We start from the raw sequence: 26134 nt of genomic DNA, 5'->3' as shown, positions 1-26134 counted from the left end.
AGCAGTCAAGCCATTTAATAAAAGGTGTCTATACAGAAAATGTCCTTTTGTCACAAATAGAAAAATTTAACATCTTTAGTCAAACACTAGATGGGAAACAGCCTAAAAGAAAAAAAGACCTACCCACAACACCCATTTCAACCACAAAGCAAAATGCTCTGTGACTGAAGGAAAATAATTTAATATTCATTATCATCTTAAAAGAGAAGTCCAAGGAATGATATTCTGCTCATAGGTAAACACAAGATTTTTCCCAAAAGTTTGTAACTAAGGTATGCAAGACATAAAATCAAACTGAAAACTAGTTCAAAGCAATTAGAGTCCAATGGTTCTCTCATGTTTTCTTTCATGTTCTTTATTTTAAATTGGTATTTTAGAACAGTAAATTATCTTTCATAGCAGTGCCTCGAGGTCTGATAATATAGTACCTCCTTTCTGAATGTAGAGATTTAAGATAAATCAAAATGAACATTAAGGCGTACAAACAGCTACTTTAAGTCTGCTCTTATTTAATAAGGATCTTTTAAACTCATATTCAAATACATGGAATGTTGGCACAAAACTGAAGCTGCTGTAGAAAGATCACAGATGTTCTGTGGGTTATTGAAACTTCCATTTCTCTAAAAACATACCCTTACGTGGTCTTAATTTTACAAATTTGAGTGTTGAGAAAATGTCTAAATAATAAGTAACAATTAAAATAAAATGTTTATTTGTAAATTATGTACAGAATACATTTACTTTACGACAAGGAAATGGAAGAAGAGCCATCGCCTTCCAACCAATGCTGTTTTGCTTTCTATGTTGGAGATGACTATCTTTCTCTGAGTCAGATGTACAAATCAGTTTGGATTTCCTAAGTTGGAAAAGGAGAATTTGTAGCTAAACTAAAAGTGTTGCTGTATTATTAGTTGACTTGTTCCCACAAAATGCTTTGAACCCTGCTAACTCAGAATCTTAGAAATTTCCTGGTATACTTTTATAATCAACCAAAGCTTAACTGTCAAGACCAAGGAGTTTAAGCATTTCATTTTAAAGAAACTGTGAAATGGCTATATAACTATGCATAATCTGAAATGTTGGTGTTTCCTGTTTATCTCTTTTAGTTATTTTGATTAACCTAATAGTAAAAAGCCATACAACTATCAAAAATGCCATTAATCTATATCATTGTGGAAAATGCATCTTTGATAACTATCAAAATGAGTAAGACCTACTTCCTGTAAAATTATCAAATAGATACAACTTATAAATGGCTTTAGACTATACCAATAATAGTATTCTATGAAATGAAGGACTGAATATAATTGCCTGGATGTCAAAATACATTTCAGCAAATGGAGTTGAAGAATGCTACAAATGTGTACATTAGGATGATCAGCCAACATAGAAAATCCAACCTCCTGCACTTATTTAGTCCCAAATTAGTCAGATTATGATTTTTCATGTGAAGATTTAGTTGTTTCTCCATCATTGTCTTCTTCTTCCTCCTCTTCACAATCCCCATCTGTTTGCTGTTCCAGTTCCTCTTTTGTGATCATTTCAAAATCATTCCCATTTCCACTACTGTGTTGGGATCGGTCATCTTCCCTCCTGTCACTGTCTGTGTCTGAATGCCGTTCTCCACCTGAGCCTTCTGTTCCATGATTCCCTGGTCCTACTTTTCCCTCCTCATCTTCCTTTTTCTCACTGTCTGACTTTTCCTCACTGTCGGACTTCTGTTGCTTTTTGGTTTCAGATTTCTCATCTTTCTTGAAGTCTGCTTTTGGTCCTTTATATTCATGTGTGTACAGAGGCCTGAAGGAGTCGATGAAGCCGACATCAGCAGTCAGGTTTGGCAAGAACCAAAAGTGGTGCCTTCCTCCAGTTATGAGCCAAATGATGAGAAACAGAATGCAACGAGCTGTAGGAAAAAAAATGTCTCTAATTGAGTAATTCAAGCATTGACTCAGATAGCGGGGAATAGTTAATAAAAAACTGAAAAAATGTTCAGTTTATTATTTGCACATTACATGTACCGTGAACATGAACAATTAAATCCTGGCTAGTTTACAGCAGCAACCACAGTATTCCTGGTGCAGAGCATTCTGCTCTGACCCTGAGCGACACACTTTGCTATGTCGTAGATCAATAAGCACAGCCTCAGTTGGACGTTTAAGTATTCATAAGACCATGGTATAAGAAAAAGGAAATACATGCAGTCAGGGATGGAGGATATCTTAAGAAGCACTTTAAATGAAAAAAACAAGGCTGCACCATGACTTTCCTGGAGTCTAGGCACTTTTGCCTTTGTAAGGCAATTCCTTTGTAAAAAAAATATTAAAAATTATACTCGTTATAATCATATTGGTATAAATACAAATATGAATAGGTTCATTATTATATACATGTGTCTATATTACTACTTCTGATTTTTTAAAAATGGAAATACATTTCTATAGGGCCCTGAATATGTCATGGGTCCAAGTCGTGTGCCTACTCTGCCTGAACGATATGTCTTCTAAGTAAAATTACATACTTCTGAACAGTAAGAGAATATAGCTACAATTTTGCTTATTAATTAGTTATATAAATTCTGTTATTTAGGGACCATTCCTCTCCAGATATTAGGAAATAATAAAACAGTAGGGCTTGAGGTTACTCTCAAATTGCAAACTCAAAACTTTGGTTAGATAATGGAAGCATTTGAGAATTTTAAAGTTTATATTAATGAGTTTTCACAAACACAATCTCAGTTTTTCATAAAGTTTTCTCTAATTTACCAGTTATACAGAGTTGTGTGATTTTCCTGTTTGTTTGTTTTTTTAAAGTCATAATTATGGGAATGCTATGGACAAACAATTATGATAGATTTTGGTTTGTTTCGCTTTTCGTTTTCTTTACAATAATATCACCATTTTCATATTAGGTCTGAAAAAAGCTCAGCTATCTGTGCCTCCTTCATTAGTCTGCTTTGGATAAATAAAAGGAAATGATTATAACTGCCTTGAGTTTTATGACGTAGTAATTGGCATTTTCACAAAGAACATAAATATTCTGAAAGTCTGTACACACTGATATCTTTTAAGGTACAAAGAGTAAAGGCAAATATGTTTGAAATTACGATTTAAGAATAAATTCCACAGATAAAAAGAAATAATGAATACCTCTTAAGGAGGCTGCATGTTTTTTTCCTCCAAATAAAATTATGATACTATGATAGACACTGTAGGGTTGTAAGATAGATGGTCCATAATCTTGACTCAAAAAAAACAAAAAACAAAAAACAAAACCAGATATGACACAAATAAAACTTAAATTCTCCACATCTATAAACTGGGCACAGCAGAATTCCAACAGGTTTTATGTGGCATTAGATTACCAGGGGCAAACATGGAAGAGTCATGGGAAAACCATGGTGTATTTAATGTCCTATTGTTCATACTAAAAAGGATACATTCAGAAAACTGCCAAAGGTCTTATACATATTCAAAGGAGCACCAAATATAATTTTGACCAATATATAATACTTCACAGGATAATATAAAATAAATATCCAGGTTATAAGTAGGCTACAGATGAACACTATTTGAAAGTGTATTTGGCCTTACATTTTCTTTTTTTTTCTTTTTTTTCTTTTTTAAAGATTTTATTTATTTATTTGACAGAGAGAGATCACAAGTAGACAGAGAGGCAGACAGAGAGAGAAGGAGAAGCAGGCGTCCCACCGAGCAGAGAGCAGAATACGGGGCTCGATCCCAGGACTCTGAGATCATGACCTGAGCTGAAGGCAGAGGCTTTAACCCACTGAGCCACCCAGGCGCCCCTGGCCTTGCATTTTCTAACAGAAACAAAATGTTGGGTTTGTTTTCCGGTTTAATTCACAAGATTATCAATCCACAATGCATACTTAGATTAATAGTATATTTAAAATGAAAAACGATGGAAAACACTATTGAAAACTGTTATTTTAAAGAGCAAAATGACATAATAACCATAATTATTATGAATACTAGTTTAAATAAAAGATAAGTAAGTGGGTTAATTCTATTCAGGAGAGTTAAATCTTCACTGAAATTTTTCAAAGAGCTTCTAAATTTTCAGGGATTTGAGAGCCTGAAGATACCAATTTGATTTTTTTTTTTAAGATTTTATTTATTTATTTGAGAGAGAGTGAGAGAGAGCACGAGACAGGAGAGGGTCAGAGGGAGAAGCAGAGTCCCCTCCTAGCAGGGAGACCGATGTGGGACTTGACCCAGGGACTTCGGGATCATGACCTGGGCCGAAGGCAGTCACTTAACCAACTGAGCCACCCAGGTGCCCACCAATTTGATTCTATCTAATGTCAGATCAAAGTTTATAGCTTCTCATTCTTGATGCAGATAGTATACTATCACTAGTTAGCTGCTTTACAATCTTAGATATAATTTCTTGGCCTACAAATGTGCTGTGTTGTATGTAGAAGCATCAGGGGATTTCCTTAAGGTGACTAAACCAGAGGAGGGAAAATATGAAAGTGGTGAAAAAAGCTTCACACAGTCAGAGATCACAGAGAAAAAAGGGAGGCCCATAAACATGATAAATTGAATGAAAATACTACATGAGCCACTGGGTCCAGGGATGGTGGCACTAACTCAGGACACCCTGATGTTCAGGGTGATGCACATGCAGAGGAAAATTGCTTAGGGGCAGAGGAGTAATGGTTTACAATACAGGAATCTGTTATATTTCACAAACCTCAGAATAACACGTGCTCAGCTCGGATAATCTTATACAAAGTACGTCCTCTAACAGCAAATGTTAGGTCAAAACTGTGATGTTGTATTTTCTTTTTGTACAGAAAGTACTCTCATGTCTTGGTGGAAGATGGATTTGTCATTTGGGGAAATAATCAGAACTTAGTACCATTTGCCAATATAAACTCTACCAAAGAATTATATATAGAAGTTTAAAAATCAATATACAGCTTTAGATAAGCAGAGAAAAATTCCCATTTCTTTCTCAAAGGAAAAATTAAATTAGACCTATCCACCCTATATGGGAAAATCTTCAAAGACTAGGATTTTTCCTTTTTTTTTTTTTTTTTTTTTTTTAAGATTTTATTTATTTGACAGAGAGAGAGAGATCACAAGCAGGCAGAGAGAGAGGAGGAAGCAGGCTCCCCACTGAGCAGAGAGCCCAATACGGGGCTCGATCCCAGGACCCTGGGATCATGACCTGAGCTGAAGGCAGAGGCTTTAACCCACTGAGCCACCCAGGTGCCCCAAAAACTAGGATTTTAAGTAAAACAGTATTTGCTGGGTTTTTTCATGTAAGTAACATACTCATTGTAAAAAATACAGACAAGTACAAAGAATAGCTTTAAAAGTATTCACAACTACCATAACTTATTTTATATAACTTATTTAGGTGTATTTCCTTCTAGTCAAACCCTCCCTGGCATTGAGTATTTCCATTTCAAAAAAAAAAAAAAAAAAAAAAAAATCTTCCTAATTAAACACGCAAAAAACCTACTTTATCATCTTAATTTTATTATTTGATTACTGGTGATAAGAATTTTTCATGTATTTAAAATCATTGTTTTTAACTTTCTCATTTGAAGTGAGTTATTTTCATATTGGTTTGTTTTTAGTTATAAAGACCCTAATTCATCCAGAAATGTAAAAAAATACTACTTACATTCTGATTTTTAAAAACCATTTAAAAACTCCTTAATGTATCTAGAATTTATTTTGGTACATGGGTGCAAAATTTTTCCCAAAATGGCAACTCAATTGTTTAGAATCATTTATTGAATATACACATAGAACTTAAATATTTAATACAAGTTTCATTTACCTTAAATCAATACATAAAAATGCTTTACTGAAAGTATTACATCTCATAAATGATCAACCACTGTAAAAATATTAAAGTCTTTGTGGTGGCTAAACTTTAAAACATATCTATATGCAGATTAAGAGACATTAAATACTTTTTCTTCACAATAGACCAAATTGAATCAGGTACATATTCTACTTCAAGCCTGAGTCAGTTTTGGGATATAACCCAAAAAGTAGGTCCATATACTTCTTCATTCGCCTACATTAGTTTTGCTATTAAGCTTTACTTGAAGCTCCAGACTACAGTCCCAACTCCTTGGTATCAACCTTACTAAGGCCAAATATACTAGTAACAATACTTACCAACAGCAAGAAGAAGAATGCTGGCTACAAAACAGCCTGCACCCACACTGAGGTAATAAACACCTACTCTCATTTCTGCTGGCCAAAGAGGGAAGAGGGTGGCTGCTATCACTGCAATCACTAGAACAAGAAATGACAAAGTTACATAGACAACTTTGAGATTAAAATTTTAAATGGCTTGGTTGCAGTAACAGTGAATATTCTCCTAGGGGACAAAAGTAAAATATAAACATATTGAAACATATAGAATTTTCATTTTTATAGGTAAAAAATGGTAAATTACCAGCCATTTTACACAGTTCAATCTAACATTTTATCTACTGCTTTCAGGTTAGGATTTTTTCTAGTACAAATTATGTATGATTAGAAAAAAGTGTCAAAATGTGAAATTGTTAGCCCCTTAAATGATCAACTGCTACTGTTTCCAAGCCATGTCTGTCTTATTTTTTGAATATATCTGCCTACTGAATAAGGGGAGCTTAAAGAAACAATCGCCAAACAACACTAACTAAAAAATGATTCCCAAGATCCCTCCCCCAGGAAGGGGTGAGTCTGGGGTGGAGCTTTGACATCTATAGACTGAAAAGCTCAGCAGATAAGACTCTGATAGTTTTTTGGTAGTTAGGGAAAACTGGATACAAACACTTCCAGTTTTTTTCTAAGTACCATGGGACCACATGGAATAATCAGAAGAAATCAGAAGTCTGGTTTCAGGTCTTGAGAACAAGAGAGCTCTATCATTTTTAAGCTAAGTAACTCTAGGCAAGTTACTTCAAGGCTAAGTTACCTTATATTTAATATGTGCCTCTTCCTTTTTTAAAGGTGGCCGTGAGGATGAAATAATGCATGTAAAATATTCAATGAAGTGACTAGTACTTAGTAAGTGACTGACGTTTATTAGCAATTTGGGTAGGATTTAACGGAGTTATTTTGTATGGGATCCTATGCTATCATATTGACCACACTTATGATTTGACAGCTATCTATTTTTTTGTTTGTTAAATACCCTTCCTCCCCAGGCTCCCACCTTGAACTTACAGGAGTAACAGATACCCATGATAAGAAAAACAAACCAAAAGGTATAAAGTGAAGTCTTCATCCAATTATAGGTCAGAGGTTACTACTACTATGTTTCTAATTTATACTGCCAGAGACTGCCTATGTATAATTAAAACAAGGGACATAGGATATTTTTTCTACAAAAATAAGTTTATATTCTAACATTTATAGTCTCTTTCACTTAGTCTATTTTAGATATTTTTCCATCAGTATATCCTACCTAATTCTTAAAAGCTGCATGGTATTCTACTGTGCAGTGGTGCTATAATTTATTTCACCATTCTCCTACGCAGGAACTTGAATTGTTTCCAGTTTTATTCTATTACAAACAACAGTGCAACCAATACCGAAGTATTGTACATTTGTGCAACTGTGATTAGGGTAGTATACATAGGATAAGTTTACAGGATATATTCCTTGAAGTGTAATAGTTAGGTCAAAAGGTACTGACATTTAAACTTTAAAAGATACTTGCTAATTACCCTAAATATAGTCTGAGGGACTTGGATTAGAATAATGTGTCAATGAGGGGCATCTGGGTGGCTTAGTTGTTTAGGTAGCTGCCTTGGGTCATGATCCCAGGGTTCTGGGAGCTGCATGGAGCCCAACACAGAGCCCCACATTGGGACTCCCTGCTCCCTGGGGAGTCTGCTTCTCCCTCTCCCTCTACCACCCCCCACCCTGGTCATGTGCATGCACTCTCAAATAAATAAAATCTTAAAAAACAAAAAAAAGAATAATGTGTCAATGAACATTTCTGCATAGATACTTTGTGTAACTGTATTAAGAACAGTCATGGGATAAATTCCTAGAAGTATAACACCTGAGTTAGTGTGTGTGCATTTAAAATTTGGAAGACATTGCCAAACTTCTTAAAAACTAAAACAATGGACATAGAATCAATTGCTAGAGAGTGTTGGTTTTTCCTAAGTGTTGAACCTACACTAAGACTCTGTACTATCAAACTCTATAAGCCTCTTAATCATGGTTGCTTTAATGTGTGTGTGTATATATATGTGTGTGTATATTATATATATATATATATATGTATATATATATATAATGCGTGACTAAGTTTTGTTCATCATTATTGATTACTGTATTTATCTGTGGGCTGCCTTTACCATTTTTCTTTCTTTCTTTTTTTTTTTTTTAAAGATTTTATTTATTATAGAGAGCGAGCACACAAGGAGGGGGAGCAGCAGGCAGAGGAAGAAGCAGGCTCCGTGCTGAGCAAAGAGCCTGATGTGGGACCCATTCCAGGACCCTGGGATCATGACTTGATCCGAAGGCAGACGCTGAAACTGACTGAGCCACCCAGGCATTCCTACCATTTTTCTACGAGGTTGTTAATCTCTTAATTTTTGTTTTCATGCCTTTTAATTATTTTCCTCAGCTTATCATTTATCTTCTAACTTTATTTAAAGTATACCTGTTTTATTTTTTTTATTTTATTTTTTTTAAAGATTTTATTTATTTATTTGACAGAGAGATCACAAGCAGGCAGAGAGGCAGGCAGAGAGAGAGGAGGAAGCAGGCTCCCTGCTGAGCAGAGAGCCCGATGCGGGGCTCGATCCCAGGACTCTGAGATCATGACCTGAGCCGAAGGCAGCGGCTTAACCCACTGAGCCACCCAGGCGCCCCTAAAGTATACCTATTTTAAAATAACTATTTTATGTTGAATATTTTTATGACTTTTATATTTTTATTTTCCTTTCTAAATTTTAGAGATTGTACTTACCAAGAATTAATCCCATGACAAATGTTTTAAAGTGAACTGGGTCATAGATCCACACAAATACCTAGAAAAATCAAGAAACCCCAGTGCTTAAGGTTACTTTAGAAAGTTAAGCTTACTTCTATATCCTCTACTATAGTAGCTTTCAACTTCTCAACATATAAGAACTATTCCCTAAGGCAAACAAATTCCAAAGACCCTTTCGTCAGTAGTAGGGTTTCTCTGGGTATTCATTTAGTTAGAAAGTTATTTTCAAGACTATAAATTCTGTAATACACTTAAGTAAATTTCCAATTATTTAACATGAATTTAACAATTTGTTCATGTGTGCCAACCATTATTTAATTTTCAACCCAAAGACTAGCACTTGTACAACTTTTTGTCTCTAACGGAATGGTGCACACTGGTGTAAGTAGAAGCAGTCTCGGCTAAGAGCACAGTTAAGATAGATCGAGCCAGGCCCTATTACAGATCCAGCAGTTATCAACTCTACCTTGTTCCCTTCATCAGTGAAATGCAAAGATTCATTGATAAAGTTCATGCTTTCTAGACATAAAGATGCTATGACTATCTGCAATAATTACATTGCCTACTCCCTTGTGGAGGGTGTATAGCCTGTAGGTTGGGAACCACTGCTTTAAAGCTTGATTTACTTTTACACAAGAGAAGTTTACTTCATTCACAACAATCAGAACTCTGCTCCATCCCTATCTAAAACTCCTACTTTTATCTTAGTTTCTATAAATATCAGTACTCTTCCATTTCCTGATTTTATTTTGACCAGAGTTCTTTGTTACTGTCTTTTTGATTTGGTTCTATTTCTAACACGGGGGTTCCATTCCTCTTTTTTAACTGCAAATTTCCCCTGGAAATGAGATCCACAGACCTCACTTCTGCCAGTTAGCATTCTAAAAACCAAGTTTTTAAAGACATTTCCCAGCTTTAAAAGTTTGAAAGCATGTTGCTTCCTACAGAATAAAATATAGTCTTTTCAAGAATGCAAACACCTCTGCTTTTGCTCAGGCTGTTTCCTTCACCTAACAGATCTGGAATTCCTTCCCACTGCAGCTGGTAACCTGCCAGTCGTCCTTCAAAGCTCAGCTCAAGTGTTCAAGGTCTCCAGACCCTTCTTATCCTGTCTTGATTAAATTTACTATTCTTAATTGATATTCTCATATTGTAACACTCACCACACTATGATATAGTAACATTTAAAAGCTTGTATCTTTGCTAGAGTATAAAGCACTTCCAAGAAAAGAATTTATCTTATTTATCACGCTATTCCTAGCACCTATAAAAATGTCTTCGCATATAGCTAATGCTTGGATGTTTAACTGAAGGTATCTTAGCTTTCACACTAGCGAAAACCTATGGTCTTCTATTACAGTGGTTCTTAACCAGGGGTTCACAACAGAATCACCCTGTGACACATTATACAAAACACACACACACACACACCCTTACATTCCATACTACAGATTCTCATGCAAGTATGTTTGGAATGAGCCAAGAGCACATATTTTCTGAAAAGCCTTCCCAGAATTTCAAACTCATAGCTCTAGGAACCACTACTTCATATATACTATTACTTTTGTATTAGGTATAACAGAAGAAATATGTCTTGAATTTCACAAGAATTCAACGGCTAGTATATAACTAATGTTTCTATATGAATTAAATGACTAAGTAATCTTCACGGAAGGCTATCATCACAGAACTCTTCATTACAAAAGAAATAAAAACAATAAAAGATTGTGTCTGACTGTAAGAGGACAAAACTATAGGAGTTCTCCATTTACCATTCTACTCTTTTTTCCTCTGGGAGTAAAGGAAATTCTGCATTTTAGCTGGGCAAATGACCACCAGTATAAAAGCACATTTCTAAGACTTTACTGCAGGTAGGCCATGACCATGTGACCAGGTTTTGGCCATTGGAATCCACGCAGAAATGCAACCACTAGCTTCCTGGAAGGTGTCCTTAAAGAGAAGGCATGTCCCTCATTCTTTCCTCCTTTGGATGCAGAGATGAGACTGGCAGTCATTTTGGACCATAAGTTAACCTTTACTAATTGCCTCAAACAGCTCCACCATAGAGCTGCCAAATATGTACTACTTACCTGCAGATTTCACTGATGAGAGAGAAAGAGCATTTATTTTAAGTCACTGTTATTTCAGATTTCCTATCACTCATAGATAGCTAAACCCAATTCTGACTGATTTTCTTACACATTTTTTGTAACTCTAAATTCAGGGAAATTACTGATTTTTTTTTTTTTTTTGAAGAGTAGTATCTACATGGTTAGTTACTAAAAATACTTCTTGTCTTAGTAAAGTTATCAAAGATGATTCTAAAAACTCCTATGGAAAACTGGAATTCTATTTATAAGCTAGATACTCTCACCTCATTTCCATCCAGAAAAACTTGATCATCATGTGGCTCAAGTTTGAATTTTTTCTTAGTTTCCTTCTTTTTGGGAGTTCCTGGAGTTTCCTCCTAATAAAACACAAGTTAAACAGAAGAAAAAAACACTTACAAAAAGCAAAAAAACAGTAAGATATTCACAGAGTCAAAAAAAAGTTTCACTTTCGAGACACACAGATAAAAATTCTCAACCATGGTATTTATAAGAAACCTAATACAGTTATATTTAAGTGTTGTTGCACAGCATTTCAAAAATACTCATATGCCAGTGATCATGTCCACATAATAATTTATTCTGACTTAACTGTAGTTGAAATTACCTTTTTGGGTTCTTCCTTTTCACCATCTTTTTTTTTTTCTTTTTCCTTTTTCGTCTTTTCATCCTTTAGATTTTCTTTCCTGCTCTTTCTATCTTCTTCTTTTCCACTTTCGGCCTTTCCTTTCTCTTTTTCTTTTTTTATGTCTTTATCATACTTCATTTTCATTACTTTTAGTGCCCGGTGAAAAAATTGTTTCTTTAAAAGCCTATGGAAAAAATGGTATGACATTCCATTCCTTATCAACTATACAGACACAGACTGAAAAGAAAAACACCAAACCCAAATAAAATGAGCAAATACTACACTGGCAACTCACAAAAGATATTACAACTAGTAAATCAATGGAAAGAATCAACCCCTAACATAAATAATTAGAAAAAACTGTATTGCCAACTGTATTGATTACATAAAAGTTTGTCACTTTTCAACCATATAATTTAGATATAACAGATTATAGGCTTGGAATTATGCTTATGAAACTTTTCTATGAATTCATAAAAGTAAACCAAGATTCTATTTTATTTAATGTCAAGTCTCAAATTCAAAAGCAGACATAAGGGGAAATTAAACAGTTTAAGAAATGTTCGATTAAAAATGTGCCCATGATTTGTCTGATCTAAATCATGTCTTCAGCTGTCTTTCTTCAGGTCATGTTCCCTCAGGTCTTCCCTCAAATGTTTCCTTCGCAACTAGCCCTACCCTGTTTAAAATTATAAACCCATTCTCCCATCCTCCCTCCTGTTTCCTCTTATCCTATCTATAGCATTTATCTTCTAACTTAATATACAATTAATTTATGTTTGTCTGCCCCCTTCACTAGACTATAAACTCCTTAGGAGATCTTCGCTTTATTCATTTCTTTATCCGGTGAACTTACAAGACCCAAAATTAAGTCAATGTAGATGGTAGTTACTTTCTAACATTATAATTCTACTCAAGAAACTGGGTTGCCCTCGCCTTTATTATCTAAAAGCCATCCTTTCAAATTTTATGTTCCAATTTCAGAGTCTTGACTTCTTCCTTCATTCCTTCCTTGATGATGTACAACTACCAAAACACAACCTACAAGCTACATTTTAACTGCCACTATTTGTGCCTGTTGACTACCCACCTTTCTACTGCCACTAATACCTGTTCAGCACATCATACCACTTGTTAACTAGATGCTTCATTCCTGCCCAATACCCACTTATTTCTGGTCATTATGCTGTGCCCTCTGAGGCATGTGTTTTCAACTGCCTGGCTGGGCTTCATTCTCCTGCCCAATTAGGTCCACCCCATGAACATCTCCACAAAACTAACTTTTAGGTCTTCTCATTTGGCCTTCTCTTTGTTCAGAAAATCTGTACAGCATAAAATTACACAAGGTCTGAAATGCCCCAAAGAGTCTACCATTAATATCTACCACCCAGGTGCAAGTGACCCTTGAACACAGGTTTGAACCATGCACGTCCATTTACATATTTACACGTGGTTTGTTTTTTGATAGATACAGTATGCGCTATAAATGCATTTCTCTTTCCCAGAGTTCCTTTTTTTTTTTAAAGATTTTATTTATTTATTTGATAGAGAGCAAACGAACAAGCAGGAGGAGAGGCAGGCAGTGGGAGAGGGAGAAGCAGACTCCCTGCTGAGCCGGGAGCCCGATGTGGGACTCAATCCCAGGACCCTGAGATCATGACCTGAGCTGAAAGCAGATATTTAACCAACTGAGCTTAATAACATTTCCATATTAACATTTTCTTTTCTCTAGCTTACTTTATTATAAAAATACAGCATATAACACATATAACATACAAAATATGTGTTAATCAACTGTTTATGTTATCGGTAAGGCTTCTGGTCAATAGTAGGCTATTAGTGGTTAAGTTTTGGAGTTCAAATATGGATTTTTGACTGTGTGGTGGGTTGACACCCCTTAACCCTCATGTTGTTCAAGGGTCAACTGCAGACTATTAACCAAACTGATGTTGAAAAGGTCACATTCAGGTACATGAGTTCAAATACCATGTCTACCACTTACTGTGTGGCTTTGGGTAAATTACTTAATTTTAGTAAAATTTTGAAAATGGGGTATGTACCTCACAGGGGTTTCTAGGACTAAATGAGAAGCACAGACTGTATATAGTGTGGTCCCTGGAATGTATGTACTCAAAGTTAGCATTATTATTGCTATAGCAAAATCTTGATTTTGTTTAATAGTTATGGAATACACACACACACATTTTGGGTTCATATTATTACATTACAACATCAATCTACTCAGTAATAAGTAAAATTATTGACTTATTCCTCGATAGGTCCTTAGAGAATGCCTACTTCAACTCACTCTATGGCTAGAAAAGTAACATGACATTTACTACTGTAATAAAATCAGTGTCTCCATTATTTAACATATCATATAATATAAATCACTCACACAAACCTCTCTTACATTTTCACAGAACTACTGCCTTGTCCCAGTATGTTCTGTCCCCTTTGCCAGGATTGACTGTCCTTTCTCCCATTGTTTCCTGTGTAATCACCTATTTATGTTTCAAATTTTGGTTAAATATTTTCCCTGTGAAGCCATTTTTGAAGTTTTCTCATCCCTGTCCTCCTTACAGAATGCAACATACTATTTTTAGTCATAAATCTTCTCTGAAGGCTAGAATATGTATTTAGGAGATGAGGACCAAGTCACAGTCATCTTAGTATTCTTGGGGCCTGAATTACAACAGGTGTTTGATAAATGTTTGTTGAATACACAAATGGATCGTTGAAAGCATCTGGTACAAAGTTATTAATTGCTTATATTTTTCCTCATCTCTTTTGTTTCAGGTTTCACAAACATTTATTGAAGCCAGACATGTGTTAAAAACTTTCACCTATGTGGCAATGGTGAAGTTTTATTAAGTGGTATTATGAATGAAAGTGAGAAAGACATTAGTGTAGTAATGGGTTGGAGATGCAGAGTCACATGGAGTTAGAATGGTGCTAGATCAAGGGGTCATACTCAAATCAGGTTATTAAGAGGCACAGAGCATATTAAAAAAGATTGCTTTGTATATCATCCTACACTTTCCTGTTTTCTTTTGTTTCTCTTCAGACTCCTTCAAGTCCACTTATCAGCTTCATAAAATGAGACCAGACAAATGTCCCTTCCTGGTTTTGTTTATAGTCAAGCTGGAACCCATGAGGGCTGGCTGTGGTTGTTATCAAAAGTGGCTCTGAAGAGTTTATGTAGTTATGCTTCTCTATTTTGTGCAGAAAGGACACAAACAACCTGACATGAATGGGAATAACAATATACAACAAAAAGTGAGTGTATCTCTAAGTCTTTAGGGCTTTTCACAGAGTACCATATGATGGCTCCTGAAAGGACAAGAGATATGTGCACTAATACTGGCTGCTCTGTCTAGGTTGACAGATTTAATATTCAAATAGTATTGACAGACAAATCCTTCATCTTAATTTTTGTTTCATTAAATGCATCCTCATTTTGTTGGAGGAGAAAGGATACCACAGTGGTTAAGGGCATGGACTATGGAGTTTGAGTGCTGGATTTAGAATTCTGGCTCTATCACTTACTAGTTATGTGACCTTGGGTAAATTATCTAACTTCTGTTTTTGCATGTATAACATCTCTTAATTTTCACACCATATGTACAAAATAAATCTATTTTGAGGCAGGCATGAAATTTGCACTTTAGAGTTCTACATAAACAGCTGAAGAGAAAAATGCCAGCTATACCACTAAGCTCATTCCTGCCCCAACAGTGAAACTTTCATTGTTTCTGAAAGGTGAAACAGTGACTCTAGTTATTGGCAACTAAGAATTTTAAGAAATATTTGATAATTCTTTGACTTCACAGTTTTAAAACCAGGTTGTGAAACAGTGGTTTTTAGATGGGTCTCATCTGGCTGATACTTTAAATGCCATTAAACAATGTATTAGTAAATACTATGTGTATATCACTACCACGGATATAAAATAATCTGAGATGTTAAATTCCTACTGATTATAAACTTCAGTTTTGATGTTTCCCAAAGTACCTATTATGAAAAACATGGATGTTACTGAACTATCTACATTTCACCATGGAATCAAGAAAAGCCAGATGTTGTAGTTGCCTTGATTTTATCAGGAATACATGAGCAATCACTAAATAAAATAAGGAAGGGTACCTGACTAATAACCCCGTGTGGGCACAAAAATAACTAACAACCAACCAAGGGGTAACAGGGCTATTAGGAATCCCTGCCAAAGTTCTGGAAAAGACTCCCTAGCTATTTGCCCTAGGAAAAAAAAGGAATTTTTTGGTTACTTTTGGCACTGGTATATGATTTTTATTGCTGATCTTTCAGTTCACTCAGCCTAGCAAATGTACAAATAGAACACAAATTAAAATTATGAAAATATCATATCTAACACCAAATAAATGCCATTTCCAGAGGTACTAAAAAAATTCAGGTTGCATATAAAAGCTCTGTTTGTGCTATGTTGTAATATTACTATATTTAATGATAAAAATGGGTAATGGGCTTCTGGACTATGGCAAGGATTTTGAAATTACTACTTATGTTATCCGTCACTAAGAAATAAACACTACCTGTTGCAGTAGTCAACCACAGACTCCCTTGTTGTAAATAAAGCTTCCTCTCCTTTCTTGGCCTTTGCCCACTTTGAATCCAAAAGGCAATCCACTGCTTTTGAAGCTAAAGAAGAAATTTGTCATTTTAAATTTAGCATACATGGGAATTTATGTCTATCTAAATGATAATTTGTAAGACATATATCAACATTCTGGCATCAGAAAATAAAACCAAATCCAGAGGAAATGATCATGATAAACACACGGTTCCTCAAAACCTCAATTTATGAAACACAGCAGTAAAGATCTTTTTAAGATAATGCTGGGAAATAAATGACATTCAAAAATATTAAGTAAAACATGGGAAAATGTTCTAAACAAATACATTTAAAATAAATGTAGGTATCACTCTTAATCAAATTATCACAATTAAATGTATGCTAAACAAACCAAAAATCTTCCTCTCCCACGGTAATAGAAATTGTTATCAAGCTTTACTGTTACCCACTGAGAAATAAGTCTGTGAAAAACCTACTGCTACCACTAGAAGAAGCTAAATATATTAGCTCTGAAGAGAATAGCATTTATTTTTATTTTTAACGAACATCAAAACCATTAATCATAACACTAAAGAAAAGGAAGATAAGAAATTTCTTTATAATGGCAATTCAATCTTAATCAATGAGAGGCAAACTCAACCACTTTGTGGTTAGTGGGTGAGTTATGGGGCTATATTATATATGACATTAGCTTATAATGAGGTTCTTTGGATTATGTGAAGAACCAAAGCTCCTACATTAGTTCCAACAGACTTATTTCACACTGCATTTTACTATAGAGTTTTTTTTAAAAAAGATTATTTTCAATACATATACTATCTGAATAAAAGGTAGTACTAATACTGAAAATAAATCTTATTTTTAAAATTTGCAATGAATTACACAGTGCTTTCTTTTTTTTTCTTTTTTTCTTTTTTTAAAAAGGGAGAGAACAGGGGAAGGGCAGAGGGAGAAGGAGAGAATTTTTTTTTTTTTTTAAAGATTTTATTTATTTATTTGACAGAGAGAGATCACAAGTAGACAGAGAGGCAGGCAGAGAGAGAGAGAGAGAGAGAGAGAGGGAAGCAGGCTCCCTGCTGAGCAGAGAGCCCGATGCGGGACTCGATCCCAGGACCCTGAGATCATGACCTGAGCCGAAGGCAGCGGTTTAACCCACTGAGCCACCCAGGCGCCCCAGAAGGAGAGAATCTTAAACAGGCTCTATGCCCAATGAGGAGCCTATGCAGGGCTTGATCTCACAACCCTGAGATCATGACCTGAGCCCAATCAAAAGTCAGACGGTAAACTGACTGAGCCACCCAGATGCCCCTTTTATCTTTTGCTATTCACATTTCCAATCATAAAACAACAGAATCATCAATTGCCATATGCCCATCACCCAACTTCATCAAGCATACTCAGAAAGCACTTTTAAAACATCTACAAAACTGAGATTTAGTTATCTTCATAAAATATGTACACTAATATTACTGATGTAATCCTACCAATAAAATAATCAACTCGGTGCCCCATCATATTGGTGGACTTTGTTGGACAGTTGAATCGAAGATACTTGGCTACAGCCTTCTCTTCTTTAGATGGTTCACCAACTTCCTGCAAAATAAGAGTATTAATTTAATATAATCATTTATTTCACAAATTCGTGCACTGAATTTACAGATGTGTTTGGCAAATCTTTTAAAGTGAAGTATAAGCCTTCCTTTCAAGCTTTATATGGAGCAGAGCTGGTAATGTATACAAAAGACAGAATAGAGATTTTTAAAACTACATGGTTTTCGAATACATGTTGATAGGGCCAAAACCTGCCTCTTTGCCTCAGCTACAAGGCATTTATTTCTTTTGAGTTGTTTTTCCAGTATGGTAACTACTTTGTACTAGCCCACCTTCTCTCTTGCCCGATCTCTTTATAACCCATGAAGCAATAATTTAAAAGATTAACAGGTTGCCAAAAGTGAGTGCCCAAATGTCAAAGTAAGTAGAAACAGGTGCCATAAATAAATGTTAAATAATAGTCAAAGCTATGAACCCTGAACAATGGACAAAAGACTATAGGAAGAATTCTCAGATTAATCACAGAGATCTGTCTCAGTGTGGGGTCCCTAAGACAATTTCAGACTCTTTTTTCACCTTGTCTTTCTTTTCTTCCCTAGTAGGGGTGAAGCAAAAATAAAAATGCAATAAACAGATAAATTATAATCTAATTTAACTCATTAATGGAAGTACCCCAAGAGTTTGGAAAGGCTGCTTAAATCCTTCCCTATTCTCTCTCTTCATTTCTCTAAATTTTCTATTACTTTCTTCATTGTTTATCATTCCCTACCTTCTTTTTATTTCCTTATATTCTGAACTACTCCTTTAATTTGACAATTCCTCCTGTGTACTTATTCTTACCACCCATATACTGAAGAAAATGAAGGCAGTCTACATTTCTATGCATCTTATATATAAACTTCTATAAGGTGTCTTACTGCTATAAGCTACTGGAACAAAAGTACGGTCTTTAATTTCATGTTTAAGCATGATATATACTCAAGCACTATTTCCAGCAATGCATAATCTAAATGTGAATGATTTCAGGAAGGTTTGTTTCTTAACTAAACGAAGTGCCAAATATTAGTAAAGAATTATCTGCCAAGAATCTAGGATGCTGAAAACAATTAATGCTACTAAAGACAGTTATGTTTTATTTTTTTTAAAAGATTTTATTTATTCATTTGACAGAGAGAGAGACAGCTAGAGAGGGAACACAAGCAGGGGGAGTGGGAGAGGGAGAAGCAAGCTTCCTGCTGAACAGGGAGCCTGATGTGGGGCTCAATCCCAGGACCCTGGGATCATGACCTGAGCCGAAGCCAGACGCTTAACAACTGAGCCACCCAGACGCCCCTGACAGTTATGTTTTAGACAAGACATTCTAATAACACAAAATAGAAAAAATAATCGACCCAAATCATCTGTCTTTATGTCAGTTATCACGCAAAATTTATATAAGTCTGAATTCAGTTATGTTTGATGAAAATGAGGAAACAATTAACAAACGAAGCTTCCAGCTTCAATTTTATCTAGAAAAGGAGTAATTTGTTGGATGAAGTGAAAGCCTGTGCTTTGGCTATTAAATCACCTGGTAGCTACTTCTCCTATTTCTTCCTCTGTATTTTCCAACTCCTCTACTTCCAATTGCCCAATTAATAGTTCATGATTCTTACACTCTGTTAGTAAGCCATCTGTGAGTTATATGTGGCAATATTAAAAGCTCAAACCATTCAATCCAAAAAACTAGAGTAAAAAACAAATAACTGTGTGAATAAAAAGCCTTTAGTTTTATATAAAAATATGTATCATAGGGGCGCCTGGGTGGCTCAGTGGGTTGAGCCGCTGCCTTCGGCTCAGGTCATGATCTCAGAGTCCTGGGATCGAGCCCCGCATTGGGCTCTCTGCTCAGCAGGGAGCCTGCTTCCTCCTCTCTCTCTGCCTGCCTCTCTGCCTGCTTGTGATCTCTCTCTGTCAAATAAATAAAATCTTTAAAAAATAAATAAATAAATAAATAAATATGTATCATAGAAAAATAAAATCTTAAAAAACTACAAATTTAAATTTAACACCGTTAACAAAATTAATTAACAAAATTTAATGCTCCAAGTTCACTAACAGCTACAAGGTTCATAATGATTTGGGACTTAGCCACAAAATATACTTTCTGACAAACTAAAAAGGTGAAAAGTCTGTATTTCAATTTTTGAAATCACACTAAAATATATTAATATGTATTAGTATATATGAAATGATAGTATTTAATTATGCTTGTATAATACAATGGATTTCTAGGAGGCTCATCTATTAGTAAATAATATCCTATATATTTGTGGTGCTGCCAAAAAAGTAATACATAATATGATAGATAGTTGAAAATAATGTAATATTATAAATTATTTATGGAAACCAATTCTATTTTATAATCACACCAACATATGCTCAATTTTCTTCTCAATTGATACATCTGTTGTCACTTCAAGTTTTATGTACTTAACTGATAAGTTGTTACTGGAATATACTTGATTGAAAATGACCATATTTGTTTAAACACATACTTACTGAGTGTACACCTTAGAATACTTTTGGGTGTTTAGGTTAATACCAAAATTTGTAAAACATGATGTCTATACTCTGTTAAAACTATCTAAAATAGCAACTGTTATATTCTGGAAACATATACATATTTTCCAAGTACATCAACTTTAGATGTGGCAAACTTATACTAGCACTCAAACCATTCACTAAACAGAGGTATAAATGTACTAATCTAATGATTTTTGACAGAGAGATCACATGTAAAATCTGATACAAGGATACACAAGAAATGCAAGAAGTCCATTCTACTATTTTACAGTAGGGAATCTGATACTACATGAATCCACAACACTTTTACACCTCATTTTAATAATTAACTTCCAGTTTACTGAACTCTTCCAACAACCTCAAGATAGATGCAAGTAATGTATTTTTATTCCTTTCCCCTCCTTGGTAAAGGTACTACTAAGTAACAATGAATAGAGGAGACCCAGAAAACATGGACTTGAATAATCTTTCCCAAGTAGACACAGTTACTTATCCATTGATACTTTTTAAAAGTATCAGTAACTTCCTTTGAAAATGACTAGGAAAGTAGTGACCTCTATCAAGATAATCGGTATAACAGAACTGATAACCTTCCTTATTCCTTCTTTAAATTCAAATCCTTAGTAAGTTTCTATTTCTTTTTTGTGAATTATGAAATGTTCATTATACCACATATAAGTTATACACATTGTAGAATGCCTTTAGGTGAAAAGTATAGAATTTGTGCCATCTGTTGGGGCTTTGAAGACAGAAAGAAAGATTGCTATAAAAAACTACCAAGAAAACATGACCATGGGAAGCTGGTTAGATAGAAGATCTTGCCATGGAGTCTTCACTCTCACTGCTCCCTGCTGCAGTCAATGAGTGTATAAAACAGTCTTATCCTCTTCCTGTTTATACTTTAGACTATAGTACTTCCCTTCTTTGTTCCCTTTTGATATGAACAAATCTTCAGAATATTTTCATAACTTTCCTAGAAACCTTCTAACAAAAAGTGAAGGCCTTATGGGAATAGCACCAACCACTAAGAAAGAGAAGCCAGCTCATCAACCCTCAAATGAAAAGAACTTCATAGCTCAATCAGTGAGCTCAAATGTCTTAGAAAGAGAAGGCAAAGAATAGAGCCAATAGGTTTTGAGGCTGGACTGCCATCTGTGCACCCAAAAACCAAATGCTGGCTGTCACAACTTACGATCCAAAATTATTTAAGTTGAAAGTTCAGTTAGAACATTCTTTTTAAGTTACTTAACAAATACTCTTTTTACTTTAGAATAGATCAAGATGCAAATACAATAATGAAATAAGGATTACCATTTTAAACCATAAATTGTTTTAGCCAGTACCTATGATAACCTCCTCAGGAAAAAATATTAGATCAAGGGTCAATATGCTAGTCTTCAATATTACTGAATTTTAAAAATTACTATATTCAGTAGAAATAAGCTTGCTTGATTCGTTGAGTGAAGTAAAAGCAAAAAAGAAAAAGATTAGTTCACAAATCATTAATTTTTATTTTCATACAAGCAGTATAAAATATTTGTAAAAGGCAAATAGATTAACAGAGTAAAATCTGAAACTTGGGCAGGGGGGACCTTAGATAAATCATTTGCTTAAAGTCACATAGCTTATTACTAATAATGCTTTTCAAGAGTCTCTGTATCTTGACTATGACAGTGCCCTTCTGTAAATACACCACTGTTCACTCCTATTGCAAACTCTCCATTAAGCCTCTGGGGAAGTTTTCAGACTTAGTACTGGCTTCCTGGGTTCCTTCTATTTTCTTCAGAAGTTCTCAGACAGTTTGTATAGTCACAAACTTTGTCTTTCCTTCCCTTTTTTGAAATGAAGCATATAGGCCCATAATATGTCAGGGTTTTACTGCCAGGCAGACAGAGGAGTGCAATAAAATTAACTGAGATGAAGATTATAAAAGTTCTAAGAATTAGTAAGCCATTTAAATGTCCTAATCCTCAACTGAATACACATAAACTGTACACTAAATGGGATATTTCTCTCTTTAGCAGGGACAAATTATGTTAAATCTTTATGCTATATAATTTAATATTAAAATTTTAGGATTAAAGTATTTCAGAACAATTTATCACATCACTGGGGAGGTGTAAAGAACACTCAACTGGGAATTAGAAGACTTGGTCTAAATTTGGGTTTATAACCTTGATGAGTGACACTGGGTCAAATCACATAACCTCACCGAACCTCAATTTATTTATAAAATGATGGTGATATATTAGATCTATAAGTTTTATACCTAGTAAACTTGTAGATGTCAGTCCTAAAAATAGTTTAAAGGACCATGAGGTATGGGATGATGGTAGTGGGGTAATGAGGTGATAGGGCTTTGGGCCCATCATCCTGCTTTTATATAAGAACTGCATGTGTGCAAAACAAAACAAAACCAAAAAACCTGCATGTGTGCAAAAGGATCCCAAACACATTCTATTATCTGAAAATCCTTCTCAACTCTAAAATTTCATGACGCCCTGATTTCAAACCAGTAAGCACTCTGTTAACCAAAAAGCACATACTATATATTCTTAAAAACTTACATAATTCATTTCTTAAATCTTAAAATTATTTTCAAATGGTCCATTAATTTGGATTGACATCATTCTCATTTGAGAACCTCAATCATTAAAATTTCCTATTATAACATTAATAAACATGTAGCTCACTTCCAGTTTTCAGTGATCAGTGAAGTGAATCCAAGAAGAAAATGTGACAAAATAGTTCTATTCCTTCCAACTTTGATGGGATATCAGAATCTGAAATTATGCAACACTAGAAAAAGCAAATGAATTAGCTACTTTTCCAAACCCTGAAATTGTATCAATCATTTCCCCCAATGTACCAATTACAATTCAAGGTCACTTGAATCTTTAAACATAAAAATTTTTTCTAAACATGAAACATCAAGTAACAAAAAACAGGAAATTCAGTTGATATTACAGACCTTTTTGCCCAAAAGTCTTACAATAGAATCTCTTCTGTAACTTAAACTCTGAACTTTGTCATTACATTTGATCTTTTTGTCTAAAGTGATGCCAATATTATAGTTTCTGATTTGGGGTGGGATGGGTGGAGAGAAACCCAAGGATGTTATAAGATACTTTATATTTATATTAATTTGTTAACACTGCATAGTAGTACTCCAAGTAGCACTCCCAAGATCTCCACAACATTCTAGCACAGCTACATATAAACTTTGAGGATGGGAAAAATAAATGTAAATTATATAAATAAATTATATATTTTAATTTAGCAATATGTGAAGCTGATTTTTAACAATCAAATCCTCACATATTTATCTGATCCTCAAATAAATAATATTAGGTAAATAGCTATATTTTATGGAATCACAACTTAATGGTTTATTTATTGAATAGATAGCTGTTAATCTTTCTTCAGCATATCAGAGTGGTTAAAAAATAAATAAAACAAACTATCCGAAATCCTTCCTCCTTTTAAAGAAGTGGAAAGGAATGAATTATATGCCAAACACTCTTTTACTAACTTCTACAACTTTTAATAACAAATCACTGACTCACCTATTTTTCATAATAACTCTACAAACTTTTTTTGAGGTACATATCCTTTCTTATGATTTGTAAATTGAGGTAAAAAGTTAAGTAACTTGCCCAAAATTACACAACTAATAATTAGTGAAACTAGGGTACAACCAGGCACAGTTTGGCCCAAGTTTTAGCTCCCTGCCACTGCCACTACTACACAGCTTCCTAATCTACCTTACCATTGAATATAAGATCAAAACTGAAAAAAAAGGGGGGGGATCAAAACTGAAAAAACAGCAGCTATTCAAAAGTGAATAAGGATCACCTTTACAACAATGATAAAGAAAACCTGAAATGTACAAATAATGTGTATTAAAGGGCATAACATACTATACATGTAAATTTAAGTAATTACAAATCCGGCCAACAACTTCAATATAAATTCTAACCAAAGTATTACATATCCACACCCAACCAATAACCCTAAATTCTGAAACTAGGAATAGCAGAATTAGAAACTTCTTCCATAATAACCTCAAGCCCTGGTTTGATGACCTGTTGGAACTTGGGGGACTTGTCTCTTTTTGATTCTCTTCTGTACTCTGTTCGGAACTATTTTCTTTCTCCTGCTCTATTCCAAAATTCCAAATTTACTGATCACTGGCATCTTTTTTTTTTTCTAGTAATTCATAGTTTTCCAGAGAATTTTAACGTGCATGGCTCAAATCACCTGCGGTATAAGCCAAAACTCAAAGTTTTTTGTTATTTTCTTTTAATGGTGGAATAAAACTTTAAATAGAAAAAGTCATTCTCAGCAATGAAATCCTAAGAAACAGAAAGACATTAAGTGTAACAATTTGAGATTAGTATAGTAACAAGTCACAACATTTCATCAATTTATGATAACATATGAAGGGTTCTAGGCAGATAAGCTGATGAGACAACTGACTAATAAAAAAACATCCTGAGTGTAAGATGTTCCACGTATTTAATCCTCTTGGCAAAAAGGAAGAACAACAGGGGGAAGACTGCAGGGAAGAAATGCACCAATGACATGCATGTGGAACAAGCGAGGGATGTTATGTAGGTTATGAGGCTAACACACTGGCATGTGAAAGGTTTCTGGGCGCGACCAGGTCGCTGCAGTACCAACAAGGTTGTATTTATTTACACTGTGTCGCCTGAAAGAGAGCCGGAAGGCTTCAAATGGACTATGAAGTTAGTAACATTGAGGAGAAAGAAGGGGTATACGCAACTGAACATCTGGATCGGCAGACCGTCGCCTGGGCCCCCAGGGCAGCTAACCGAACCCAGATCACTCCCTCTCCTACGTCCCTATTTGCGCACAAAGAACCGGCTGCTTTAGGTCTATCAGTTCTCCACCTCCTTCTACCCTAATTACTATGGCCTTAATTTCGGGATAACTAAGGGGAGAGGATGAGGCAGAAAAGGGAGGGGAGGAGCCGGGGAGGTCTGTGTCTGAGCTCGGAAGGAGGCTGACCTCCCAGGGCAGGCCTGGGCCGGAGCAGTAACTGAAAGCCTCCTCTGGCAGCCGCGCCTCCGCGGCCGATTCCGAGCGCGGCTCCTCTTGCCTTCCGCCGCTGCCCCACCACGTCCGCCTAGCTCTCCACGGTCGCCAACACCGCCCCCCCTCAGGCCCCTCACAACGACGCAGCCCGCACCCGCAGACCTCCCAGCAGAACCCCAGCTCATCTCGTCCTCGGTTTCGCTCGCCCTTCCAGGGGCTTCCCTCGCTTCTTCTACTGCCGAGCGCCCTGAAGCCCCCTACCCCAGGGCTCGCCTTTACTACCTGGATCCGCTTCTTGTGTCGCCTGCGTTCCGCCATGTTGGCCGCTCCGCCCGGTTCCCTCTGACGTGGAGTGAGGCGGGGGGGCGGCGTTGGAAACCTCGCGAGAGCGCGCGTGGGCCCGTTATGTAATCTGGCGGCTGGCTGCCGGCTGCTGGCGCCCCGCGCCCAGGGAGGGGGAAGGCTGGCGAGAACCTGGGACCCCGGCGGCCCCGCGGTCCCGGCGGGCCTTGTTGGCTCCTCCTTTCTCCTTTTCACTCCTGGAACTGGAAATCTCTGGGACCAGAAGGAAACTGAGAAGTGGTTCAGAGAGCAGGAGGGCTGGAAAGTCTCCTTGGTTCTGAAACC

General features: G+C 35.6%; 1 protein-coding gene across 2 annotated transcripts; it reads right to left on the bottom strand.

The window, feature by feature from the left end:
- On the bottom strand, positions 1-25931 carry SEC62 (SEC62 homolog, preprotein translocation factor). Of its 2 annotated transcripts, none has more exons than XM_047730160.1 (8): positions 25790-25931; positions 17821-17929; positions 16296-16401; positions 11689-11908; positions 11363-11455; positions 8965-9025; positions 6165-6284; positions 1-1903 (listed from the first exon to the last, which is right to left on the bottom strand). In XM_047730160.1, the coding sequence occupies exons 1-8, from the start codon at positions 25823-25825 to the stop codon at positions 1434-1436; spliced, it is 1215 nt and encodes a 404-aa protein (XP_047586116.1). In that variant the 5' UTR covers positions 25826-25931; the 3' UTR covers positions 1-1433. The 2 variants fall into 2 exon arrangements, with proteins under 2 accessions (XP_047586116.1, XP_047586125.1); XM_047730169.1 differs by having other exon boundaries at positions 11704-11908.
- Between the last annotated feature and the right edge of the window lie 203 nt (positions 25932-26134).

Source organism: Lutra lutra, chromosome 1, assembly GCF_902655055.1.
Source record: "Lutra lutra chromosome 1, mLutLut1.2, whole genome shotgun sequence".
Lineage (NCBI taxonomy): Eukaryota > Metazoa > Chordata > Mammalia > Carnivora > Mustelidae > Lutra > Lutra lutra.
Note: the sequence above shows the minus strand (reverse complement) of the source record. Positions and strands in the feature narration are given on the sequence as shown.